This window comes from Bos indicus, chromosome 13 (assembly GCF_029378745.1).
Source record: "Bos indicus isolate NIAB-ARS_2022 breed Sahiwal x Tharparkar chromosome 13, NIAB-ARS_B.indTharparkar_mat_pri_1.0, whole genome shotgun sequence".
Taxonomy (NCBI): domain Eukaryota; kingdom Metazoa; phylum Chordata; class Mammalia; order Artiodactyla; family Bovidae; genus Bos; species Bos indicus.
In genome coordinates this window covers 30349578-30376155 of record NC_091772.1, presented here as the reverse complement: position 1 = coordinate 30376155, position 26578 = coordinate 30349578, and the positions used below count along the sequence as shown (strand labels likewise).

Below are 26578 nucleotides of genomic sequence, written 5' to 3'. Positions count from 1 at the left end.
TTATTCATTGTATATCATAACTCCTGTGCTGTAAGTTAATTGTCTATTTATGTGTAGGTTTATGTCTGGACTCTATTTGTTCCATTGATCTGTGTGGCTGTTTTAGGTGAGCACCTAAAAACAGGGCAGGGCACCCGGGGGTAGACCTTCTGGGAGGAGATACCGGAGCAGCATTGATGAAGACGGTAGGAGACCATTACAGCAGGGGCTGCATGTGCCCCGCCCCAACTGCTGGGGAGGCCTGCATGGGTTTTCCTTTTCCCCCAGGTGGTGAACTTCCTCCCAGGGCAACCCTCCTGGTGTCAGGCTGCTTTTGGCTGGGGGATACTTCTTAAAAAGTGGTGTACTTTTCTACACCACTATCCTCAATGTATCTTGGAACACCATGGGGTTTTTGCTTCTGCTTCATAGCCCAGTGCTATCCTCGGACTGTTTTCTTCAGTTTGTAGTTGTTTGTTGTTTTGTTGGGTTTTTGTGTGGGAGACATGAGTTGGGGTCTCCAAGCCTCCGTCTTGCTGATAACACTCCCCAGAATATTTCTGTGTAATACTGTGGAAGAAAATACAGAAGAAGAAAAAGAAACTTTATGATTTGTTTTTGAGCCAGATCTTAGCTTCTCTACCACACTAACAAAGGTTGTTTTGAAAAGTTCATAAATAGATAGATGTCACTCTGTTGTCCACTGTATCATTGTTAACTAGGTGGTTTTGATCACCTTTGGTTAGGTGATGGTCACAACTAACTGAGTTTTCCAGGATAACCTTAAAACTGAGTTGTGCCTTCTATTCCCTTGTAAATTACCATGTAGGAACCTACGTTGTTGGATTAGTCCTTATCAACTGATGAATGCAGTTATTTTTATAAATTCATTTTCTTCTGTCTTGAGATTTTTTGTTCTTGGAGATGTACTCTTTCAGTCACACAAATTCTAGGAATCTTGGTAACCCATATAACTTTAGTTACCTTTCAGTCTATAAGTCTGCTTTCTTATGTATCATCAGATCAGATCAGTTGCTCAGTCATGTCCGACTTTTTGCGACCCCATGAATCGCAGCATGCCAGGCCTCCCTGTCCATCACCAACTCCCGGAGTTCACTCAGACTCACCTTCCAAAGAAATCCCAGGGCTGATCTCCTTCAGAATGGACTGGTTGGATCTCCTTGCAGTCCAAGGGACTCTCAAGGATCTTCTCCAACACCACAGTTCAAAAACATCAATTCTTTGGCACTCAGCCTTCTTCACGGTCCAACTCTCACATCCATACATGACCACAGGAAAAACCATAGCCTTGACTAGACGAACCTTTGTTGGCAAAGTAATGTCTCTGCTTTTTAATATGCCATCTAGGTTGGTCATAACTTTCCTTCCAAGGAGTAAGCGTCTTTTAATTTCATGGCTGCAGTCACCATCTGCAGTATTTTGGAGCCCCCCAAAATAAAGTCTGACACTGTTTCCACTGTTTCCCCATCTATTTCCCATGAGATGATGGGACCATATACCATAATCTTCGTTTTCTGAATGTTGAGCTTTAAGCCAGCTTTTTCACTCTCCACTTTCACTTTGAGGCTTTTTAGTTCCTCTTCACTTTCTGCCATAAGGGTGGTGTCATCTGCATATCTGAGGTTATTGATATATCTCCCGGCAATCTCGATTCCAGCTTGTGCTTCTTCCAGTCCAGCATTTCTCATGATGTACTCTGCATATAAGTTAAATAAGCAGGGTGACAATATACAGCCTTGACGTACTCCTTTTCCTATTTGGAACCACTCTGTTGTTCCATGTCTGGTCCTAACTGTTGCTTCCTGACATGCATATAGGTTTCTCAAGAGGCAGATCAGGTGGCCTGGTATTCCCATCTCTTTCAGAATTTTCCACAGTTTATTGTGATCCACACAAAGGCTTTGGCATAGTCAATAAAGCAGAAATAGATGTTTTTCTGGAACACTCTTTCTATGATCCAGCGGATGTTGGCAATTTGATCTCTGGTTCCTCTGCCTTTTCTAAAACCAGATTGAATATCTGGAAGTTCATGGTTCATGTATTGTTGAAGCCTGGCTTGGAGAATTTTAAGCATCACTTTACTAGCGTATGAGATGAGTGCAGTTGTGCGGTAGTTTGAGCATTCTTTGGCATTGCCTTTCTTTGGGATTGGAATGAAAACTGACCTTTTCCAGTCCTGTGGCCACTGCTGAGTTTTCCAAAAAGAAAATTCTTCATTTTTAGTCACAAACTAATCAGCTACCTTACTAATTTGCTCCCCACCCCCACCATAGTACTCTTGTCTGTGTTCTGCACCACGTTTGGTTTGTAACTTTCCCATCACATATAAAGTAAAGTGGTTTTGCAAGATAGGCCAGAAATCAACTACTCATTTCTTTCCAAACTTCATAGGTACAGTTCACAAAGCTGTTTTTGGTTGAACCATGGTGCCTGAACAGAACAGTTTATGTAAGTGTAAAGTTAGGTTAGCTTGAATAATTGTCAGAACTGTGATTGAGCAGCTTCTTATATCAAGCCCTGTGCTGGTCCTGGGGCTATGTCTTCCCTGCTGTCCAGGGGCCAGAGAAGCAAAGCAGCAGGGAGACATGGGACAGGAAACCAGGGCAAAAGCAACCACAAAAATGCCCGGACCTTGCCTCAGGGCCAGAGTCACATATTTTCTCCACTAAGAGTTCTACTAAATTGTTTGTTAGTAAAGGATTGATAATAATAATAGGTAAAGTATGATACAACCTTTAATAAAAATAATTTATTATTTTCTTGACTAAGACCAACAGCGTGTACAGTCTCCTCAGTTAGATCTCTTCTAGGAAATGGCAACCCACTCCAGTATTCTTGCCTTGTCCATGGGATTTCCAAGCTTGGCGGGCTACAGTCCTTGGGGTCACAAAGAGTCAGACACAACTTGGCGACTAAACAGTAAACAATAACTAGCTCTCGATTTTCTCCTCTGTTCCTAAGAAACTTTACTCTTATCATCTACAGAGGTTTGAATATGTTACAGTCCCAGTGCTGGGTCCTGCCTCCTCTCAAGCTCTCCCTCACCCGCTTGAACTCCTGACACAGCTCTTCTCCTGCAGCTCTCTGTCAGCTGCGGCCTCTGCTAAGAGAGACCTGCCAGGTTCCCCTTGTCTTCCCCAGGTTTTCCCAGTGGGAATCACAGTGGGTGCTTCCTTTTCCTTCACGTCCAGCTCTGACTTCTTCTCCCTCATGAACTCTCATCATACCAAGCAGGTTGTTAACTCACTCCACTGTCACGCTCCTTCCCAGCACTGCTCTGCGCTATGTCCCTCCTCTCACGCTCTAGGAGCTGGGCACTTCTTACCATCTGTTTACCTGTTTTTAAAAAGCAAAACTCTTTCACATTTGTAAACAAATAGCTTTTCCCCTCCTTTTCAAATGTCTTAAAACACAGCCTAACTGTATGTGAATATTGGCTCTGTAGCTGCTCACGAGCTCACTGTCACACACACAGTGCCCCCTCTCATCCTCCCCATTCTTCTGAGGTGGAGCGCCTGCACAGGTCTGTTTTATATTCATGTGGTTAAATTACTGATGCAAAAAAAAAAAATATTACTGATGCATTCACATTCTCCTTTTTTCTTGTGTGCTTCTTAGCCCTGCTTGGTGTGTGTGTGTGTGTGTGTGTGCGCGCGTGCGCGCTCACTCTGTGTGTGTGTGTGTGTGCTCACTCAGTCGTGTCCGATTCTTTGCAACCCACCAGCATGGTAGCCCATGGACTATAGCCCACTGGGCTCCTTTGTACATGGAATTTTCCAGGCAAGAATAGCTTGAGAAGTCAACAAATTGACTCTCAGGTTTCCTCTGCTGTTGGTATTGAGGTTATCTTACCATTGTGTCTCCATTTCCATATTCTTTGTGGAACCAACCAACTAAATCCTAGATGGCATGAGTTTCATCTGCTTAGACTTAAGGCTTCTTTTTCTAAAGACCTTGTCTTGATATGAATGACTGCTAAAGAATAAAGTAACTTCAAAATCAGTGTTTTAAAAAGGTAATTCCGAATCTCCTCTTCTGATCTTGGGTATATTAAAAGTCTGTGAGGTATTGAAAAAATGCTCTCCAGTCTCTAGTTATACTGTATGTATAAAAAAATAGTCACTGGCTTATAGTCACTGCTGTGCTCCGTGTTTACAAGCTGTAAATCTCATAGGCTGCTTAAAAAGTATTGGAGTGGTTACGTTTTGAGGTAAATCATGTTTGAGTTAACGAGGTCATTGTGTTGTTTTCCTGCTTGTTGTTTGTATCTTATACAGCCAATTAGCTTTTTTGAGGATGGGAGCAGAGTCTCAGTTACAGTAAGAAGAGATTAGGCTGCCTGCCATTCAGTGCTCCTGAAGAATATTGTAATACACGCTGCCTGTGTCGAGTGATACATGTGCTAACCCATAAACACAGAACTGTTTCTGTCTGCCAGTGACCTGATAAAGCCTGTTTTACATTTGGAGATGCTAAGCTTTCAGCTGTAACCTAACTAAGCAAAATGAATAATTTTTTTCTACCTTTCGAACTCAAGTTAGGCTTACAAAGCTGGAATATTTTCACAGGTGCCTTCAAACAAGTTCTTTATTCTCTATATTGTAAATTATTGGTAGCTTGACAAACGAATTATTCTAAACCCCAACTTTATAAAACTATGTTTAGGAAAATTTTTAATTATCCTAAATGATTCTCAGCCTTTTAGTCAAGGCCAGTCTTCATATGAATAAGCATGTGCTTAAGGAGGTTTAAGAAAATACTTTAAAAAATCATAACTTCTTTATTTCCTTTCTGGTAGAGACAGAGTACATGCTACATCCAGAAAGAGCAGCTATGCTTTATATTGTGGTTTGATGACAGAAGCAGGGCTTGTGGACACCTCATTTTCCAAGACAAGATTTTTATTTTTATTATTATAATCCCTGAAAAAGGGTATCATTTTGGAAGCTGATCAGAAGCCAAGACAGTCTTCAGAAATGAGTAAATGGGTAGAGGAATTCGAGTGTTGTACATTTAAGGGAATCAACAACTTGCTTGTTTAAAAGCACTGTGATTTCAGACAGCCCTACAAGCTTTTTTTGTGTGTCATGCTCTATTGCGTCATCTGAGTTTGGGCCATTTTCCCATCCTCATTGAGCCCCAGAAAAGGAGTATTTTCTATTGACTAGTCTTCATCTACATTTGAGTCTACTCTGCGTCCCAACTTTTTTTTTTCTTTGGCTTTTATTTAAGTCAGGTCTGTTGATTTAAGTCAAGAGATATCTTTTCTTGATCTTATATTATTAGAGATCTAAATAGCAATCGATCATGAAAATCCTTTCAAAAAGTTAAAAAAACATTGTAACAAGAGGAATTTATTGGTAAAGGATTATTTAAATTGGATTTGTTAAAGGGAATTTAAAGGTTTACATTTCAATAAATATTGAAAAATATACCTAATTAATAAATAGTTGTTATAAACTTAAGTAGAAAAAACTTACATCATTTAAATTTGTAAGCCTGTTTAAGAAGTAATTTGGCTTTAAGGTTTCCTTGGTGTTCTCAGGTAGAAGTCATGTGGTTATTTTTGTATTAAAAACTAACCTTGAAAATAAATCTTTGCCTATGTGCTCAAGAACACTAACAGAAAAAAAGAACCTGATAGACACTGTGCCCAAAATAAACTGAATATGCTATTCCTTAACTCTTTGTATCCCTCTTACTGACTTTTCATGGTGTCCGTGATCAGCAATAATAGCATTTCTTGAAGTAAACTATCTAAATTGTTTCTGTAATATTTTTTCTCAGATAATGGATTCATACCTGACTCACTTCTAGAAGATGTGATGAAAGCATTGGACCTTGTTTCCGATCCTGAATAGTAAGATACATACAAAGTGTTATTTATTTAGTGAGGGGGGAGGGTAGGAGGACTCTTAACTGCCCCACGTGGCCATTGTCTTCATTAAAAATGTACATCATTCCATCTATAACTTCTATAAATTTGGGATCTTTCTTATCCATGGGAAGATCTCTGTCTAGTTAGGTGGACACATCTTTTAATCAAATACATAATATATTGATCAAATATAGGTTATTAAAAATCACCTTTGATCTACATTTCTTTTTTTCCCTTTTTCTGAAAGTGTATCTGACAGTGAACAAGCTTTAGCTAACAAACATTTAAGGAAAGGATTCAGCAAAAGCAACCCAAAACAAATTGGTATACACAGTTTTTAGAACTTGATACTATTCTGTTTTCAGTTAGTTTGGCTTATTTTCTTTGAAAGTATGAAATATGTATAAACATTTGCAAATTAATCACATGTGAAATAATGTCTCAATCTCACCACCTAGAGCTGGGATGTTACCCTTTCTTAGTAGACATAATTGGTGATTCCAACTTAAAGAGGAGAAATTCAGAGACAGTTGAACCAGTCCAATAAATGGTATAATAGTAACTACCGTATTTATTCTCAACTGATTACCAAGTGGAGATCTTTTTGTTGACATTGCTCTAATACTCAAGAGAGACTTGAACTCGGATAATTTTGGTTACTAAGAAGTCTTAAGATGGGAAGGAAGAAAAAGGTCGTTATTAAAGTTAGCACAGCTGAGTCAAATTGTTTTTTCTAGAAATAGCTGTAAGATTGGACAGTTACTCACTTGGTCTTTTGGTCCAGTCACATTTATAATGTTTGATGGCCATAAGCTAACTGGACTGTATCAAGGATTAATAAATATAGTAAATATATGTATTACTGTATTCTTAAAGTAAGCTAAAGGAAAGGTTATTAGGAAAATCATCAGAGAAATATATTTATGATATATGTATATATTGATTGAAAAATACGTGTGTGTGTGTGTGTAAGTGGATCCTGGCAATTCAAAGCCATGTTATGCAAGGCTCAACTGTATAAAAGTTACCTTTATAACCTGAGAGGTAATATGGAGAAAAAAAATGTTCTGAAAAGACCATTTTCATTTTTAAAACTCTTTAAACTGCAATCCATCTTCTCTGCCTTCTTTCTATACATAGTACCTTTCAGCAACCTCAGTGACACCAAATGCTAAGGGCTCTGCCAAGCGCTACTCCAGTCATGCCACTTCTTGAAATTCAGTGTACTTTATTAGCTCTTTGAGAATTGTCTTACCTTTTTTAACCTTCAGTTTACACTGTCTAAGAATTTTAAACCTCCACCTTATTTGGTTCTTGAAAGTAAGCTTTTCAGGAGATGTTTCTGATTATACCCCCATACCGCTGCCTTTGACACTGTTCCTTTTTCTCTTTAACGTAAAAGAAAAAAATGTTTATTTTTAAGCCTAAATGCCTCATTTGGTAGCTAAATTCAGGGATACCTATGAAGCAAAGGGAATGTGCTTTTGGGAGGCTATAGGCCTGCTTTTACAAGCCTGGGTTTTTTATACGTTACCTAATAAGGAACAATATTCCAAAGTCATCATCATAATTTAAATTCTAAATAGTAACAGATTACTCTGGTTTAAAAATAACCAAGTTTTGGCAAATTAGATGTCATTCCTGTGTATTTGTCATTAAGGGTCTAAAAAAGAACAGCTCTCGGGATTTTTGGCAGTCAAATGTGTTGCAGTACCAGTAATTTAATCATGAAAGAAGAAAAATAAGCTTTTTTTTTCCTGTGGTATCCACTGTTTTTCTTTTCTCTCTCTCCATAGTATAAATCTTATGAAGAATAAATTAGATCCAGAAGGATTAGGAATCATATTATTGGGTCCATTTCTTCAAGAATTTTTTCCTGATCAGGTAACATTGTTTCATTCTATTGGGATGATCATATTATGATTGTTTCAGCATTTTTCCCTACCAAACATGTTCTAACATGCAGATATTAGACTAAGAAAGCACTATTATTATGTAAATATTTGCCCAGACCAAGAGGATAGAAGGGCCATGTGTGTTCCAATACAGTAATGTAAAATTTTGATTAAAGGACAGAGGTGGTGAAAGAGTATATACACCAATATAGATACTTTGATACTGTTTTCTAAAGAAAGATTCTCTTAATTCCCTCCTGCCCCTGGGTAACTTCTCTCAGGTCCCTATTGTCAACAGATTGGTATCTATCTTTACAACTTTCTCAATGCTAGCAAAGAAGGTTAAGGAGCCTGTGTGTAGTGCGAACTCCTACCAGTGCTCCTGTATCCCAGGAGAATTTTAGTTGCATTAAAGAAGACCCTTTGAGTGCAACTGTACTGTTTGATTTTGGGTCATGTCTATGTCACTGGCTAATTCTACAGCCTACACTTACTTTTCCTCCTGTCGGAGTGCAGGGTTTTACCACTCCCTCAAATTATTTAGCAAGGTGTGTTGTGATTTCATCAGATACCAGCATGGTTTACAGTAAGAATAGCAGAAGCAGCTACCATTTAATAAGCATGTACTATGCATGAGATACTGTGTACCTTCTAAATTGTGTATTATTTTTCCCCGTGAGGAAATTGAAGATTAGAGAACTTAAAAAAATGGCTTACGGTTATACTGCTAGCACGAGGCTGATTCAGGCTCCAGTGTAGGTTGTCTAAGCCCAGAGACAAAGCATTTTAGCACCATTACATTACCTTGTGTTGCTATTTTATGCCACTTGTTACTATAACTGCAGTAAAATATTTATTTTGTAAGTTAACTCTGAAAATCCAGTCAAATCATTTATCTAAGTAATTGCACCGACTCGTGTATAAATTAGGATGGTTGATATGTCTTATAAAACTTTTGAGTGGGATACAAAAAAGAGCTTGGATTCTAGACATGAAAAGTTAAAAACAGTTAAAAATACGAACTTTTAAAATATGATGCACAAATTATTGAGACAACTGGAAGTCCAATTAGTATATTTAAGGAAAACTTAAAGTACGATTTGAACTAGATCTTGTAAAACAAGGGAAGTTGAAAAAAAAAATCACAAATGTGCACAGAGCTGACAACAAAAGGTCTTTTCATGGGAAGATGAGGAATATGCTTGTCTCAGAGAACTGAGAAAGGTGAGTGGTTGGGGACAAGACTGGAAAAGCAGCTTAGGTCCTACATTTTTAGGATTCTTGGTTACAAATCCCAGCATGAACTAAACATGAGCAGGAAGGAGTAGCTCAGAATACCTGAAGGATGGAAGAGGTAGGTAGTGCCTGGAAGGTGGGTTCCAGGAGCTTCTGGGACTGGGCCAAGTCTCATCTCCACCCCCATACATGCACATATTCAAAACCATAAACTACTGTAGAAGAGCTTATCATAAAAATCACCGCTCCGCCAATTTCCAGTCTCTTCCCCAGATGCGACTATTTCAGCTTTTAGATTTTATAGTACTTAAGTACATAAATCTAAGTTTCTTGCTTTGTCAACTGATTCCTTAATCAAGGCTGTAGAATTAAGAAGCTTCCATTTTACTTTGAATTGCTAGTTAGAAATTGCCTGATATAAAGATTTACAGTTTTAATTGTTGGTTATTTATAATATAGGGTTCCAGTGGTCCAGAGTCTTTTACTGTCTACCACTACAACGGATTGAAACAGTCAAATTACAATGAAAAGGTATGATAACTCAGTATAATTTGTCTTCACCTGAGTTGATAAAATACAGGAGTATGTATTACAATGTCTGAGTCCCATAAAACTGATGCCTAAGCAAGGAGGTTATTTTAGGAGTCTCTTACTGTCGCAGCTTATCTTAGACCTGGACTCGTGAGATCATCATTGGAATTTTGGAGTAGTGGTTTCACTGTAACAAGGTAACTCATCTACATACATGTTGTTACCCTTGGTGTGCAAATATTACAAAATCAAGTTTAGTCCACTGAAGTTACTGATCCACTTAAATGAAGAAAGAAGGGGCAAGAGGGAGACTTTTTATTTAAAAAAAAAAGAAATCTATTTTAAAGGATTTAAATTAATAACCATAACAGCGAGCATTTATTGAGGATGTACCTAGAATTGTCATCAACACTTTGTTTTCTCCAAAGTTTCACCCCACCCCGTGAACTAAGTATTCTTGCATATTCTCCGTTTACAGTAGAGAAAACTGAGGCACAGAGAAGGAAGCAGCTCACCAAGGTCAGGCAGCCAGGAGACAGCAGAGCTGGAGCAAAGGCCTGGTGTCTCCCTCCAAGCCTGCGGTTCACCCGCTGTGCTCCAATTTTGTCTTCTTGAATCTCGGACAAGGGCCCGCGGGTGCTTCACTTGCAGATGTGCTCACCCACTCCACAGCAGAAGCTTGGTCTTGCCAATTCACCTTCTTTGATTAATGAGCTTGGCGACACATGAGATGTATCTACTCTGTTTGCATTTATTCCAGTTAAGAGTCACAGTAGATACAGCTCATATTAGGACTAAGGCCTAACATGCCTTTTTAATTTGAAGTACCCATGCTGACTTCATGTGTATTTGATATACTGAGGATGGCTACAGAAAACAGATCATCATGTGCATTAGGGCAAATCTAAACCTGCCCCTAAAATATACTTTTGTTTTCATAACAAAATATAAATTAGAACTTTTACTAAATTAGGGCCAAAGATCTTTTCATAGGAGGGTAATTGATTGATACCTATTGTGAAAAATAGAAATTGTCAATAAGAAAACTTGTATGTTTGGTCCTAATGTGTAAATGAGCGCTTCATCTAGTTGTAAGTTCTGTGTAGCCTTGTACTAGAAGGTACTTTGTAGTCACAAAGTAGTTACTTGCCTACACAATCCCTGCAAGGTAGATCAGTCAAATATTATCTGTATTTTACAGATGAAGCCTCTGGGACGGAGATTAAGCGACTCACCCAGGGTCACACAGCCAGTCACTGTCAGAGCAGGGACTGGAACTGAGTTCCTGAAACCCAGTCTTGTCCTTGGTCTGCTTGCCCATGCTGTATGTGTATAGTGTATAGTAAGTTTTTAAGTCATGCTCATGACAAGTGTCTGACATGACTAACAAAAAGATCAGAAATCAAAGATGAACTATTAACCTGACAACAGTACATAAGAATTAGAATGCAAAGCATGTATTATACTATTAAGCTGCAAAGGTATAACATAAAGTTACTTACAAGCTAGAAATGTGGTAGACCGCTTAGAAGATACTATTAAAAATACCTGAGGAAACAGGTAGCAGGAGAAGGCTGGCCAAGTGGAAGGGAGCCTGGCCCACCAGGGCAGCCCAGGCTGGTGAGGCCACAGAGGAGATCATGGTACTCAGCCCTGAGCACTTCTGCTCTAATGCTGTGAGCAAGGAAGGTTTCTCATGGAAGGGAGGTCTTGTCTTTCTTGTTCATTATGATAACCTGCTATATGCTTGGTGGACAATTTTTCAGAAAAAGAAGTTTTGCTTTAGAGAGCTAAAAAGCATGATTACTTAGGGTTTTAATAGTAAACTTACTCCATCAAACCTAGAACCTAATTAAGAAACCAAAGTACCTGACCTAGTAATAGAAAATACTCCACTCCTGTAGTTAATGTTTTTTAAGGAGACTCCAACTTAAGGCTTAAGTTTATGTTCTTCCAAGATAAAAGCTATAATTACAATCATATGTATCAGCCACGGAATGTGAAAATCATTATACATACTTTTTCAACACAGCAGGCTTATTCTCTTGTCTTTCAAATTATGCAATTAGAATATCCTGATAGAGAAATTAATGACAGTGCTTTCATATATACAGTGAGTGCTTATAAATGCTAACTCATTGTTAGTATGTTACTTCATAGATAATGTCTAAAAGTTTTTTAAATTAGAATGAAACCTTTTTTGACGTCCACCTGCCACTGCATATCAATTACCTAGTTTTTTATCCATCAACCTTTTCCTGCTATTTCTGTTTCTGACTGAAGTCTTTCTTTCTCCATGATTTTTGGTGCCAAACCAAAATGAAGAGCACTTCAGAAGTATTTAATACAATAACAGAAAATTTCATTGACAAATATCCAATTTGCTTCCAGCTCTGGAAATTCAGCACTTTATTTTCTGCTTTCATTATAAGTCCTTCTCAGAATATATAGCTGTATTTTTATTACAACTTTTTATCTGAAATAAGGCAGCATTTGAATGATGAGGCAACATTTGAAGAATGAATTTTCTTTTATCAGAAGCAGTACGTTCTTTGTGATTTTTTAAAATCCCGAATCATAAACACAGTACCCTGTTTGCTGGTCTATGAAAAAGTCCCTCATAAGACTCTGCTAAGATTGATTGACCTCAGTGGCTTGCTTCTGTTCAATAGGTAATGTATGTGGAAGGAACCGCAGTTGTTATGGGGTTTGAAGACCCCCTGCTACAGACAGATGACACGCCCATTAAACGCTGTCTCCAAACCAAATGGCCATACATTGAATTACTCTGGACCACAGATCGCTCTCCTTCACTAAACTGATTTGCCTAAGTATTTATAAAGAAGATTGTAATAGCAGATGTTGAAAAAAGGACGCAAGACTGGCAAGTGGCCCAATGAAGCTATACACTGGTATCACTGATAAACTGTAAATAACAATTAAAGACACATTTTCAGTGTTTAAGATATGTTTAAATTATTTGTTTTAAAGCTTTATGTTAAAGGTTACCCTATTTAAATTCTTTATGTGAAATTTACTAGCAAAACTAAGCTTTAATCAAAGTTCATCACTGTTGCAGTCAGATAATTTGGTCATTTGCCAAATTACAGACATCATATTACAATAGCATTTTTATATTAAGTATCAAGGTTACTATTTATAGACTTCTACTTTGGGATTTTATTTCATTCAGGCACCGTTTATTGTTTAAGTGATTCTGGCATGCAATACATCAGCCTCCACATTGACATGCAGAAGAATTTTTACCTTTATTATTTCTAAAATCTGGTTTCCATTAGAAATATTGATAAATAAATTATCAACCTCAATCTTTGACAATTGGCTTAGCTCTGGCATGTGTATAAAAAGTAGAAACTATAAGGGAACATTACCATTTATTCACAGATATATAGAGGATGTATTTTAAAAAATGATAGGAAAGAGAATCTGTTTGATAGTCTTAACACTGTTAACTTTCACTGTATTGCCAACTACACATTTCCAAATTTGTCCCAACAGCCCTGTAAGCCAGCTTTCTTGTATATTTATAAATGTGATAAATGCATGAGAACATCTGTTATTACGTTAGTATATTGCATTATTTATTATGATCCTAGTCGATGGCCTAAATAAACACTTTTTTTCTTTAACTTTACCCTTGATTTGTTTACATTCATAGCTCAAAATAACATACTCTTAAATGAGTCTGCCCAGTAGCCCTACCAGCACAGAACAAATGCCTTTTGGACTCACACAGCACCTCAACAGGTCCTTGCACTTAGCAACTCAAATGGTCAGAAGCACCAAAACCTGGGGGACAAAGCCCCTTCCTGTGTACTTTCGAAAGCAATTACTGTATTTCAGTAGTTTTGTTGCCCAATAATTTGAAATGTGAATACCCAGAAAATACTTCACTTAAGGCAGACAAGATAGCCTCATAATGAATTTCAGAACTGAACTTTTACTTCAATAATATGTATTTCCTCTATAAATCTCTTGGGGGTTGTATTTATATTTTTGTACACATTGACAATGATAAGTAGATTTTAGCATAGGAAAGCCCCCAATTTTATATATAACAACTCCACTGTATTAGGAGTGTGTTACGAGCTACTACAATTACAGCTGTAAAATGTCAGTATTTGGGGTTAATCTTGCTTATTTCCAAATGGATATAAAATATTATGCTAGAATTAGTTCTCTAACTCTGCTCCTAAATTCCATAAGGATTATGAAAAACCATAGATTCTATTCATAAACACTGAGTCTACATCATAATCTGTTATTCTTAACAATTGTTTCATAACAAACCATTCTAAAACTTCATGACATAATCATTTTATAAAGCCTGTGGCTCAGGGGTTTGAACAAAATACAACGGGAATGGCTTGTCTGCCTCTTAGCCTGGAGGCCCAGCTAGGAGAGTGTAGGTGCCTTAACTCCCATGACTGGGACCTTAGCTTGATCTGACAAGTATCTAACATGACATTAGACAACTGCAGATAACATTTTCTTTTCACGTCCATGTGGGATACTTAACCCTAGACCATAGGCTGCACCATAAAACAAACCTAGAAAAATCCCCAAAAGTCTGGAGATTAAGCAGCACATTTCTGAATAACCCAAGGGTCAAAGTGGAATTGCAGTGGGAATTAGAACATATTTTTTGCTGAATGATAATGAAAATAGCAGACAGCAAAATTGTGGGATAGAAATAAAGCAGTGCTTAAATACAAATATGTAACTTTATAGAAAGTTGGGAAAATAAAAAGGTAAGCTTTCATCTCAAACTGAAAGTAAATAACAATGCAAAAACAATTGTTCACGTGCAAAGGAATGAATTCAGACTTCTACTTCACGTTCTATGTAAAAATTTAAAAGATCAGAGATCTACTTGTAAGCTAAAACAATAAAAGAAGAAATTTTCCTCGTCACAATAGGTTAGGCAGTGTTTCTTAGAATACCAAAAACAACAGTAGCAGCAAAGATAAATTGAACTTCATCAAAATTAAAAGCATTGTGTTTCAAAGGACACCATCAAAGAGATGAGATGACAACCCACAGAATGAGAGAAAATATTGGAGACTCATTACCTCATAAGGAATTTGTATCCAGAATATATAAAGAAATCTTAACAACAAAATTTTAATGGCCATATGATTGGAAGAGATACTACCAAAGATGATAAAAAAAAAAAATGTCTAGTAAACACATGAAAACATGCTTAACAAAATCAGTCATTGGGGAAATTCAAATAAAAGTCATGAGATACCATCTTACCTACCCAAGGATGTTTAAATTAGAAAGCTAGACAATAACAGCTGTTGGCCAAGACGTGAGGAAAATGGGATTCTGCAGTAGTTGTTGGGGATATAAAATGGTGAAATCACTTTAGAAGAACAGTAGTGCAGTTCTTCAGCAAGTTAAATCAAGGGCTAGTGTATGACCCAGTGTTTCCACTCCTAGGTATACACCCAAGAGAAACAACATATATACCACAGAAACTTTTCTTTCCATGTTTATAGTGGTGTTATTCATACTAGCCGTAAGTGGAAACAGCCTAAATGTTTACTGATGGGTGGATAAATAAGTGTATATACATATAATGAAAAATCATTTGAAAATTAAGAATAATGAAACGTGCTACAACATGGATGAACTTTGAACACCTGCTAAGAGAAAGAAGCCTGTTGTAAAAGGCCACATATTATGATTCCATTTATGTGAAATGGCCACAGTAGGCAAACCATAGAGGTAGAAAAGGGGTTAGCAATTGCCCGTGCCTAGGATGGGGATTGAGTGGGGCAACAGAACTGGGAAATAACTGCTAATGTATAGGGGTTTCTTTGGGGGTAATAAAAATGTTTTATCAAGTTGTGATGGTTGCATAACTGAATATACTAAAAGTCACAAAATTGTAAGAAAAAAGATAAAAGGAGAAATCCATGAAACAACAGTTCTATACTATGAAAAAAGCAACACCAAAAGACCTCTGGGTGGGGGGCAGGGTGGGGGAGCAGGGAAGGAACTAATAAAAAGGATAAAAGTAAAACAAATGATTAACACCAAAAAAGGAAAGGGGAACATTGCTTAAAATTTTCTAGATATTAAAAAGACAGGAGTTAAGAGTACATTCAAACTTGTTATTTTATCTTAAAAAGAGACATAAATTTAAACCTCATGGAAACAAGCAAAAACCTATAATAAAAACAAAACATAATAATAAACAAAAGATAAAGGAATCTAGACATATTACTACAGAAGATCATTAAACCACAGATGAAGAGATCAAGAGAAGGAGGAATTACAAAACAGCCAGGGAACAATCAACAAAATGGCAGTAAGTACATACCTATCAATAGTCACCTAAAGTGTTTATGGACTAAATTCTCCAAAATACACAGCATGACTGGATAGATTTAAAAACAAGACCCATCTATATGCTGTCTGCAACAGACTCACAGATCATAAGGACACACACTGAAAATGAAGGGATGGAAAATGATACTCTGCACAAATGGAAAACAAAAACCTGAGGTAACAACTTTTATCAAGCAAAACTGACTTAGACAAAGACTAATAAGAGACAAAAGATAATTATAAAATGATAAGTCAATCCAATGAGAGGATATAACATTTGTGAATTATACTCAACATCCTGCTGCTGCTGCTAAGTCGCTTCAGTCGTGTCCAACTCTGTGCGACCCCATAGACGGCAGCCCACCAGGCTCCCCGGTCCCTGGGATTCTCCAGGCAAGAACACTGGAGTGGGTTGCCATTTCCTTCTCCAATGCATGAAAGTGAAAAGTGAATATGAAGTCACTCAGTCGTGTCCAACTCTCTGCAACCCCATGGACTGCAGCCCACCAGGCTCCTCCATCCATGGGAATTTCTAGGCAAGAGTACTGGAATGGGGTGCCATCGCCTTCTCCGATACTCAACATAGGAGCACCTAAACATAAAGCAGATATTAACAGCCCTAAAGGGAGAAGTAGACATCATAATAATATTAGGGGACTTTAATAATCTACTTTCATAAACAGAACATCCAGACAAAACCAGAAAGGAAACATTGGACTGAAACTACATGTCAGACCAGATGGACTTAACATATACAGAACGTTCCATCCAAAAGCAACAGGATACACATTATTCTCAAGCTAATATGAAACATTTTCTAGGATATATGATGTTAGGGCACAAAACAAATCAACAAAGAAGACTGAAATCATATCAAGCATTTTTTTCTTCTGACTACATTGGTATGGAAAACAAAAGAGCAATCAAAAACTAAGACAAGTGAAAATGGAAATAAAACATACAAAAACTTACGGGACACCAGAAGCAGTTCTAAGAGGGAAGCTCATAATGATAAGTGCCTGTGTAAAGAAACAGGATCTCAAATGACCTAACTTTATTCCTTAAAGATACAAAACAGAAATGAATCTCAAGTTCATATAAGGAAGGAAATAAAGATTAGAGTAGAGATGAAATAAGAGTAAGCTGGGGTAGGGAGCGAGAGGGAGGGGATATATGCATACTTACGGCTGATTCATGTTGTATGCCAGAAACTAACACAGCATTGTAAAGCAATTATTCTCCAATTAAAATTTTTTGAAAAAGAAACAGCCTTAAAAGACAAAAGGTCATTGAAATGTAAGAGCTAGTTTTTTGAAAAAATACACAAAATTGGCAACATTTGACTAAGAAAAAGAAGAATACTCAATATCAGAAATGAAGGAGGAAACACAACTGCACTTAGAAATACAAAGACTCATAAGAGGCTATTATGAACTATCTTAGGTCAACAAATTGTACAACTTTGAAGACATGGAAATTTCTAGAAATATACTACCTATCAAGACTGAATCATGAAGAAAGAGAAAATCTGAATAAATTCATTACTACCAGGGAGATTGAATCAGTATACCTAAAGTTAATTCAATGCTATGTGCCACTTATATCTCAGAATTTTAAGGATAGGAAGGTATGAATTATAGGCTAAGCAAAAGGTAGACATGTCCTTTGAAAAGTAAAAATGGTAGCACTCAATCGTGTCCAGCTCTATGCAACCTCATGGACTGTAGCCCGCCAGGCTCCTCTTTGCCTGGAATTCTGCAGGCAAGAATACTGAAGTGGTTTGCCATTCCCTTCTCAATGGGATCTTTCCGACCCAGGGATCAAACCCAGGTCTTCTGCATTGCAGGCAGATTTTTACTGTCTGAGCCATCAGGGAAGACCACACACTTCCTTTATTAAATAAAGGCTGGTAAAAGCACCATAATTCTCTTCTTTCAAAAGCAAACATTAATTGTTGAATAAATAGCACAATATACCATTGTTCTAGGTTTGCTCAAGCCCCTTCCAGGAAGATAAACGATAAAGCAAGAAGAAAACTGAACTTAAGCTTATAAAATCTAGTTTTAAACCTGGCTCTATCAATTTATTAATTGAGCAAGCATTTATCAGCTCTCTCCTAGACATAAGTCCACTTAATATTTTGAATCTTAATTCCTCTGCTATGAAGTGAAGTGAAGTGGAAGTTGCTCAGTCATGTCCAACTCTTTGCAACCCCATGGACTGTATGGTCCGTGGAATTCTTCAGGCGAGAATACTGGCATGGGTAGCCGTTCTCTTCTCCAGGGGATCGTCCAAACCCAGGATCAAACCCAGGTGTCCCACATTGCAGGCGGATTCTTTACCTCCAATGCAGGAGATACCAATTCAATCCTGGGTCGGGAAGATCCACTGAAGAAGAGATAGGCTACCCACTCCAGTATTCTTGGGTTTCCCTGGTGGCTCAGCTGGCAGAGAATCCTCCAGATTTTACAGAATATGTAAAAATAACTATTAATTTAATTGAAGAAAATACATGACTCAATATAACATGGTATTTGGTTCAAAAGTGAGAAAGGAGTACGTCAAGGCTGTACATTGCACCCTACTTATTTAACTTATAAATGAGTAGAGTACATCATGTGAAATGCTTGGCTGGATGAAGCACAAGCTGGAATCAAGACTGCTGGAAGAAATATCAACATCCTCAGATATGCAGATGACACCACCCTAATGGCAGAAAGTGAAGAGGAACGAAAGAGCCTCTTGAGGGTGAAAGAAGCGAGTGAAAAATCTGGCTTGAAACTCAACATTCAAAAAACAAAGGTCATGGCATCCAGTCCCATCACTTCATGGCAAATGGGTGGGGAAAAAGTGGAAACAGTTACAGATTTTATTTTCTTGGGTCCAAAATCACTGCAGAGAGTGAGTGCAGCCACAAAATTAAAAGATGCTTGCTCCTTAGAAGGAAAGCTTTGACAAAACCAGTTCAGTTAGTTCAGTCACTCAGTTGTGTCTGACTTTTTGCAACCCCATGGACTGCCACACACCAGGACTCCCTGTCCATCACCAACTCCCGGAGTTGACTCAAACTCATGTCCATTGAGTCGGTGATGCCATCTGACCATCCCATCCTCTGATGTCCCCTTCTCCTGTCATCAGTCTTTCCCAGCATCAGGGTCTTTTCCAATGAGTCAGCTCTTCACATCAGGTGGCCAAAGTATTGGAGTTTCAGCTTCAACATCAGTCCTTCCAATGAATATTCAGGACTGATCTCCTTTAGGATGGACTGGTTGAAGCTCCTTGCAGTCCAAGGGACTCTCAAGAGTCTTCTCCAACACCACAGTTCAAAAGCATCAATTCTTTGGTGCTCAGCTTTCTTTATAGTCCAACTCTCATATCCATACATGACTACTGGAAAATCCATAGCTTTGACTAGACGGAACTTTGTTGGCAAAGTAATGTTTCTGCTTTTTAATATGCTGTCTAGGTTGGTCATAACTTTTCTTCCAAGGAGCAAGCATCTTTTAATTTCATGGGTGCAGTCACCATCTGCAATGATTTTGGAGGCCCCCAAAACAAAGTCTCTCACTGTTTCCACTGTTTCTCCATCTATTTCCCATGAAGTGATGGGACCAGATGGCATGATATTACTTTTCTGAAAGCTAAGCTTTAAGCCAACTTTTTCACTCTCCTCTTTCACTTTCATCAAGAGGCTCTTTAGTTCTTTGCTTTCTGACATAAGGGTGGTGTCATCTGCATATCTGAGGTTATTGATATTTCTCCCGGCAATCTTGATTCCAGCATGTGCTTCATCCAGCCCAGCATTTCTCATGATGTACTCTGCATATAAGTTAAATAAGCAGGGTGACAATATACAGCCTTGATGTACTCCTTTCCCTATTTGGAACCACTCTGTTGTTCCATGTCCAGTTCTAACTGTTGCTTCTTGACCTGCATAGAGATTTCTCAAGAGGCAGGTCAGGTGGTCTGGTATTCCCATCTCTTTCAGAATTTTCCATAGTTTGTAGTGATCCACACAGTCAAAGGCTTTGGCATAGTCAATAAAGGAGAAAGAGATGTTTTTATGGAACTCTCTTGCTTTTTTGATGTTCCAGCAGATGTTGGCAATTTGATCTCTGGTTCCTCTGCCTTTTGTAAAACCAGCTCAAATATCTGGAAGTTCATGGTTCACGTACTGCTGAAGCCTGGCTTGGAGAATTTTAAGCATTACTTTACTAGCATGTGAGATGAGTGCAATTGTGCAGTAGTTTGAGCATTTTTTGGCATTGCCTTTCTTTGGGATTGGAATGAAAACTGACCTTTTCCAGTCCTGTGGCCACTGCTGAGTTTTCCAAATGTGCTGGCATATTGAGTGCAGCACTTTCACAGCATCATCTTTACGGATTTGAAATAGCTCAACTGGAATTCCATCACCACAGTGATGTTTCCTAAGGCCCACTTGACTTCACATTCCAGGATGTCCGGCCCTAGGTGAGTGATCGTACAATCGTGATTATCTGGGTTGTGAAGATCTTTTTTGTACAGTTCTGTGTATTCTTGCCACCTCTTCTTCTTAATATCTTCTGCTTCTGTTGGGTCCATACTATTTCTGTCCTTTATTAAGCCCATCTTTGCATGAAATGTTTCCTTGGTATCTCTAATTTTCTAGAAATCTAGTCTTTCCCATTCTGTTGTTTTCCTCTATTTCTTTGCATTGATCACTGAGGAAGGCTTTCTTATCTCTCCTTGCTATTCTTTGGAACTCTGCATGTAAATGGGTATATCTTTCCTTCTCTTCTTTGCTTTTGGCTTCTCTTCTTTTCACAGCTATTTGTAAGGCGTCCTCAGACAGCCATTTTGCTTTTGTGCATTTCTTTTTCTTGGGGATGTTCTTGATCCCTGTCTCCTGTACAATGTCATGAACCTCCATCCATAGTTCATCAGGCACTCTATCAGACCTAATCCCATGAATCTATTTCTCACTTCCACTGTATAATCAGTAAGGATTTGATTTAGGTCATATCCGAATGGTCTAATGGTTTTCCCTACTTACTGCAATTTTAGTCTGAATTTGGCAATAAGGAGTTCATGATCTGACTGGGAGTCAGATCCCAGTCTTGTTTTTGCTGTATAGATCTTCTCCATCTTTGGCTGCAAAGAATATAATCAATCTGATTTGGGTATTGACCATCTGGTGATGTCCATGTGTAGATTCTTCTCTTGTGTTGTTAGAAGTGGGTACTTGCTATGACCAGTGCGTTCCCTTGGTAAAACTCTATTAGCCTTTGCCCTGCTTCATTCTGTATTCCAAGGCCAAATTTCCCTGTTACTCCAGGTGTTTCTTCACTTCCTACTTTTACATTCCAGTCCCCTATAATGAAGAGGACATCTTTTGGGGGTATTAGTTCTAGAAGGTCTTGTAGGTCTTCATAGAACCATTCAACTTCAGCTTCTTCAGCATTACTGGTCAGGGCATAGACTTGGATTACTGTGATATTGAATGGTTTGCCTTGGAAATGAACAGAGATCATTCTGATGTTTTTTATATTGTAGCATATTAAAAGAGCTGAGACATCACTTTGGCAACAAAGGTCAGTATAGTCAAAGTTACAGCTTCTCCAGCAGTCATGTACAGATGTGAGAGTTGAACCTTAAGGAAGGCTGAGCACCAAAGAACTGACGCTTTCAAATTGTGGTGCTGGAGAAGACTCTTGAGAATCCCCTGGACTGCAAGGAGATCAAACCAGTCAATCCTAAAGGAAATCAGCCCTGATTTTTTCCCCAAATATTCATTGGAAGGCCTGATTCTGAGGCTCCAATACTTTGGCCACCTGATGTGAAGAGCCAAGTCATAGGAAAAGACTCTGATGATGGGAAAGATTGAAGGCAAAAGGAGAAAGGGGCAAATGATGAGATACTGAAATAACATCAGCAACTCAATCAACACCAATCTGAGCAAACCCCAGGAGACAGTAGAAGACAGAGGAGCTGAATGTACTACAGTCCATGGGGTCATAAAGAGTTGGACTGACTTAGGGATTGAACACACTTATATCAGGGTACTTGACTTAACAATTTTCTAAGCATGAGCAAAAAAACCTGTTATCCTCTGCAGGTTTTTTATCTGAGTGTAAGATTGACAGTACAGGTTTTTTTTCACTATATTCCAAATCAGAGTTAACACTAAACATCTCTACTGAAGAACACTAACTCATTCTATCAACACAATGGTCACATTATACAACAATATTTTCTTCCCTGTCAACTGCACTTTTTTCCTTCTTCACACTAACTGATGTTACATATTAAATCAATTGACTAATTCCAAACAAATATTTTGAGCAAAAAAGCAAATGTGAGCAATTTCTAGCTGTCTCATAGAATTAAGTTAAAACATTTTGTCGATAAACACACATAGAATCTTGTTAAAGTTTAACAGCGAAATATGCCATGTCAAAATCACACTGCTCTGGAAGAAAATGTTTCTTTTCACTTAATACTCATATACCTGTATTTGTTTTCTGTTACACTTCTTATTTACTTGCTTTTACAAATCCTAGAAAGTCAATGGTTAGATAGCATTACCAACTCAATTGACATGAATTTGAGCAAACTTTGGGAGATATTGGAGGAGAGAGGAACCTGGCATGCTGCAGTCCATTGGGTCGCTAAGAGTTGGCTGTGACTTAGCGACTGAACAACAACAAAAGAAATCCAGTACCATGTTTTTCCCATGTGGCAAAATTCCAAAAGAAAGCAGAGACATTACTTTGCCGATAAAGGTCCGGCTAGTCAAAGCTCTGTTATTTTTTTCCAGTAGTCATGTATGGATGTGAGAGTTGGACCATAAAGAAGGCTGAGCACCAAAGAATTGATGCTTTTGAACTGTGGTGTTGGAGAAGACTCTTGAGAGTCCCTTGGACTGCAAGCAGATCCAACCAGTCCATCCTAAAGGAAATCAGTCCTGAATATTCATTGGAAGGACTGATGCTGAAGCTCCAATACTTTGGCCACCTGATGTGAAGAGCTGACTCATTGAAAAGGACCCTGATGCTGGGAAAGAATAAAGGCGGGAGGTGAAGGGGATGACAGAGGATGAGATGGCTGGATGGATCACCGACTTGATGGACATGAGTTTGAGCAATTTCCGGGAGCTGGTGATGGACACGGAAGCCTGGCGTGTTGCAGTCCATGGAGTTGCAAAGAGTTGGACATGACTTAGAGACTGAACAACAACAAGTAAAATACAGATTATTTCCTTGCAAGAGGCTGGAGCCAGAAGTTGACATAATGGATGCTTCTCAAGGCAGTGTAGATCCTTGACCAATGTCCTACCATCCACTAGCTACAAATCATTGAATTAGTTCCTTGGTTTCCATACTGGTTTCTTCATCCAAGAAATGGGTTGTAAGAGTACTAAACATAATGAATAAATCTTATGGCTTAAATAAGTAATGTGTATTCTTTTTTTTATCCTCCATATCCCATGGCTTCTAGGATCTTAGTTACCCCACAGGGGATTCAACTTGGGCCCCAGCAGTGAAATCGTCAAGTCCTAATCACTGAACCACCAGGAATTCCCAATGATGGGTATTCTAATTGTTCTTAATTGATGATCAGCTACCTCACTTGCCAACCAACAATTCAGGATCTTGATCAACTGAAAATACTAACTTTCTAAAGGAGACAGTGCACAAATCTGTTGGGAATAGACAGAAAGCTATAACTACACTTAAATATTCTAGCTCCAAACCAACTTTTTATGGAAAGGGGCAACAGTTTTCAGTAGAAATGGGCTTGTGACCCACCTACTTTGTTAATCAGTTCAGTTCAGTCTCTCAGTCACATCCGACGCTTTGTGACCCCATGGACTGCAGCACGCCAGGCCTCCCTGTCCATCACCAACTCCCGGAGTTAACTCAAACTTATGTCCATTGAGTCAGTGATGCCATCCAGCCATCTCATCCTCTGTCATCCCCTTCTCCTCCCGCCTTCAATCTTTCCCAGCATTAGGGTCTTTTCAAATGAGTCACCTCTTTGCATCAGTGGCCAAAGTTCCTGAACACAGGAACAAATATTAAACTGATTCTCGACACTATCCTGAGCTTAAAAATGACCATCTTGCACAGCCATGGTGAGCAAACAGGGCTTGATGTATGAGTGGAAATTCTTTCGCCATATTGAAGAGAAAGGCAAAGAGCATATTCTGCTGACATCAAGATTACAGAACATTTTCAGTGAATGATAATAAATAATGATGAACACTATGCTAGCAAAAGATAACATTAACATCTTCATGTGTGAGATTATTATTTTTTAAAAAAAGAATAAAGATATTTATTTATTTAGCTGTGCCATGCAGCTTGCAGGATCTTAGTTCCATGAAGAGGGGTTGAACCTGGGACCATGGCAGTGAAAGCCCAGAATCCTAACCACTAGGCCACTAGGGAACGCCCATCGTGTAAAATTAAAGGGAATCATGTGTAAACAAAATGAACATGGGATCCATCCCTCATGAAAAAAGGATACCAAACCAAGAAAACCTATCCAACCAAAGAGAAAGAATTGGAAAGTTAGATATATTTATCCCCCCAGCTTTCTTGAGGTATAACTGACAAACTAAAAAACTGTTTCTATTTAAGCCGTACCATGTGATGTTTTGATTATAGGATCTAGTCTTATATGAATGAAAAGAGAGGTAAGATTATCACCCCTTTCAATGTAGAGCCATCTGGCACCACAGAGTCCTTTGAACTAGAGACCAACCAAAGTTAACCTCAAACTAGATGTGGTAGACGTGCCACCTACCACTCAATGAGAAGCCCACACACTGCAACTAGAGAGTAGCCCCCAGTCGCCACAAGTAGAGAAAGCCCGCATGTAGCAATGAAGCCCTAGTGAAGCCAAAAATAAATAAATCTTTAAAAAAGGATAAGAGAGGTCAAACAAATAATGACATTTCTTCACTTTAACAATAACTCAGAAACACCACCTCCTGCCGACAGAATTTCAAAAAGTAAACCTTTTTAGATCATTTTCTACCAACATTTCAATCTATATATCCAAATAAGAGCTAATACTTGATGAAGCAATGATAAAGAAGATGACTGAGATTCAAAACCTATAATCCTGGAAAACTTAAAATATGGAATTTTGGTCAGGATGACTAGGGAAAGTAAAACTGGATATATATATGCAACCTTGAGATTTATGCAGGGGAAGCAAAGAAATTACAAGAAGCAATAGTATTGGTCCTACGACTTTATCTTAGTTCATGGCATCGTATTTACCAAGACAATTATGACAATAATGTGTCCATATCTGAAATATTGTTGAAAAATAAAACCAGAGTTCATGGGATTATAAGAGAGAATCGTGGTCTACCAAACCAAGTTACAGGAGAAGTCTAAAAATCTACAGAGGGGAGAAATGACATTCTTACAGAAGGGAGACATGATTCTTCTTATATGGAAAGACAAGAGTCTAGTCTGCATGGTGACAGCTTTTCATGATGGCAACCCACTCCAGTACTCTTTTTTTTTTTTTTAATGGTTCGCACTTTTTTAGCAATATTCTTTTTTTTATTCTTTTTAATTTTTTTTTATTTTTTAACTTTACAATATTGTATTGGTTTTGCCATATATCAACATGAATCTGCCACAGGTATACACGTGTTCCCCATCCTGAACCCTCCTCCCTCCCCATACCATCCCTCTGGGTCATCCCAGTGCACCAGCCCCAAGCATCGAACCTGGACTGGCAACTGTTTCATACATGATATTATACATGTTTCAATGCCATTCTCCCAAATCATCCCACCCTCTCCCTCTCCCACAGAGTCCAAAAGACTGTTCTATACATCAGTGTCTCTTTTGCTGTCTCGTATACAGGGTTATTGTTACCATGTTTCTAAATTCCATATATATGCGTTAGTATACTGTATTGGTGTTTTTCTTTCTGGCTTACTTCACTCTGTATAATAGGCTCCAGTTTCATCCACCTCATTAGAACTGATTCAAATGTATTCTTTTTAATGGCTGAGTAATACTCCATTGTGTATATGTACCACAGCTTTCTTATCCATTCATCTGCTGATGGACATCTAGGTTGCTTCCATGTCCTGGCTATTATAAACAGTGCTGCGATGAACAGTGGGGTACACGTGTCTCTTTCAATTCTGGTTTCCTCAGTGTGTATGCCCAGCAGTGGGACTGCCACTCCAGTACTCTTGCCTGGAAAATTCCATGGACGGAGGAGCCTGGTAGGCTATACTCCATGGGGTCGCAAAGAGTTGGACACGACTGAGCGACTTCACTTCACTTTCCATAGCATCTACAGGAAAGGAAGACAGGAGGACTGGCCATCAGATAATTAAGCCCGTTTATGTATTAGGGTATAATAAATATACGAAAGGAGTTGATTGATTTGACAAAACTCAACATCTTTTCATGATGGAAAGTCTCAAGAAAGTGAGTATAGAGGAAATATATCGTCAACATAGTAAAAGCCATATATGACAAGCCCTCCACTAACATCTTACTCAACAAATGAAAATTACTATTTTTTCCCCTAAGATCAGGACCAAGACAAGGATGTCTACCGTCACTGCTTTCCTTCAGTACAGTACTGTGAGTTCTAGTCAGAGCAATTATTCAAGAAATAAAAGGCATTCAAATTCTAAAGGAAGTAGTAAAACTAT

The 26578-nt window shown here is 38.3% G+C and overlaps 1 protein-coding gene across 3 annotated transcripts in view; it reads left to right on the top strand.

Moving 5' to 3' along the window:
* Positions 1-13195, top strand: part of MINDY3 (MINDY lysine 48 deubiquitinase 3) — a 79573-nt gene extending 66378 nt beyond the window's left edge. For all 3 annotated transcript variants that reach the window (XM_019973100.2, XM_019973101.2, XM_070800874.1), the window contains 4 exons: positions 5788-5860; positions 7675-7762; positions 9469-9540; positions 12213-13195. In XM_019973100.2, coding sequence (XP_019828659.1) covers positions 5788-5860; positions 7675-7762; positions 9469-9540; positions 12213-12362 — 383 coding nt within the window. In that variant the 3' untranslated portion in view covers positions 12363-13195. The remainder of the gene's footprint in view (positions 1-5787; positions 5861-7674; positions 7763-9468; positions 9541-12212) is intronic.
* Positions 13196-26578: the final 13383 nt, after the last annotated feature.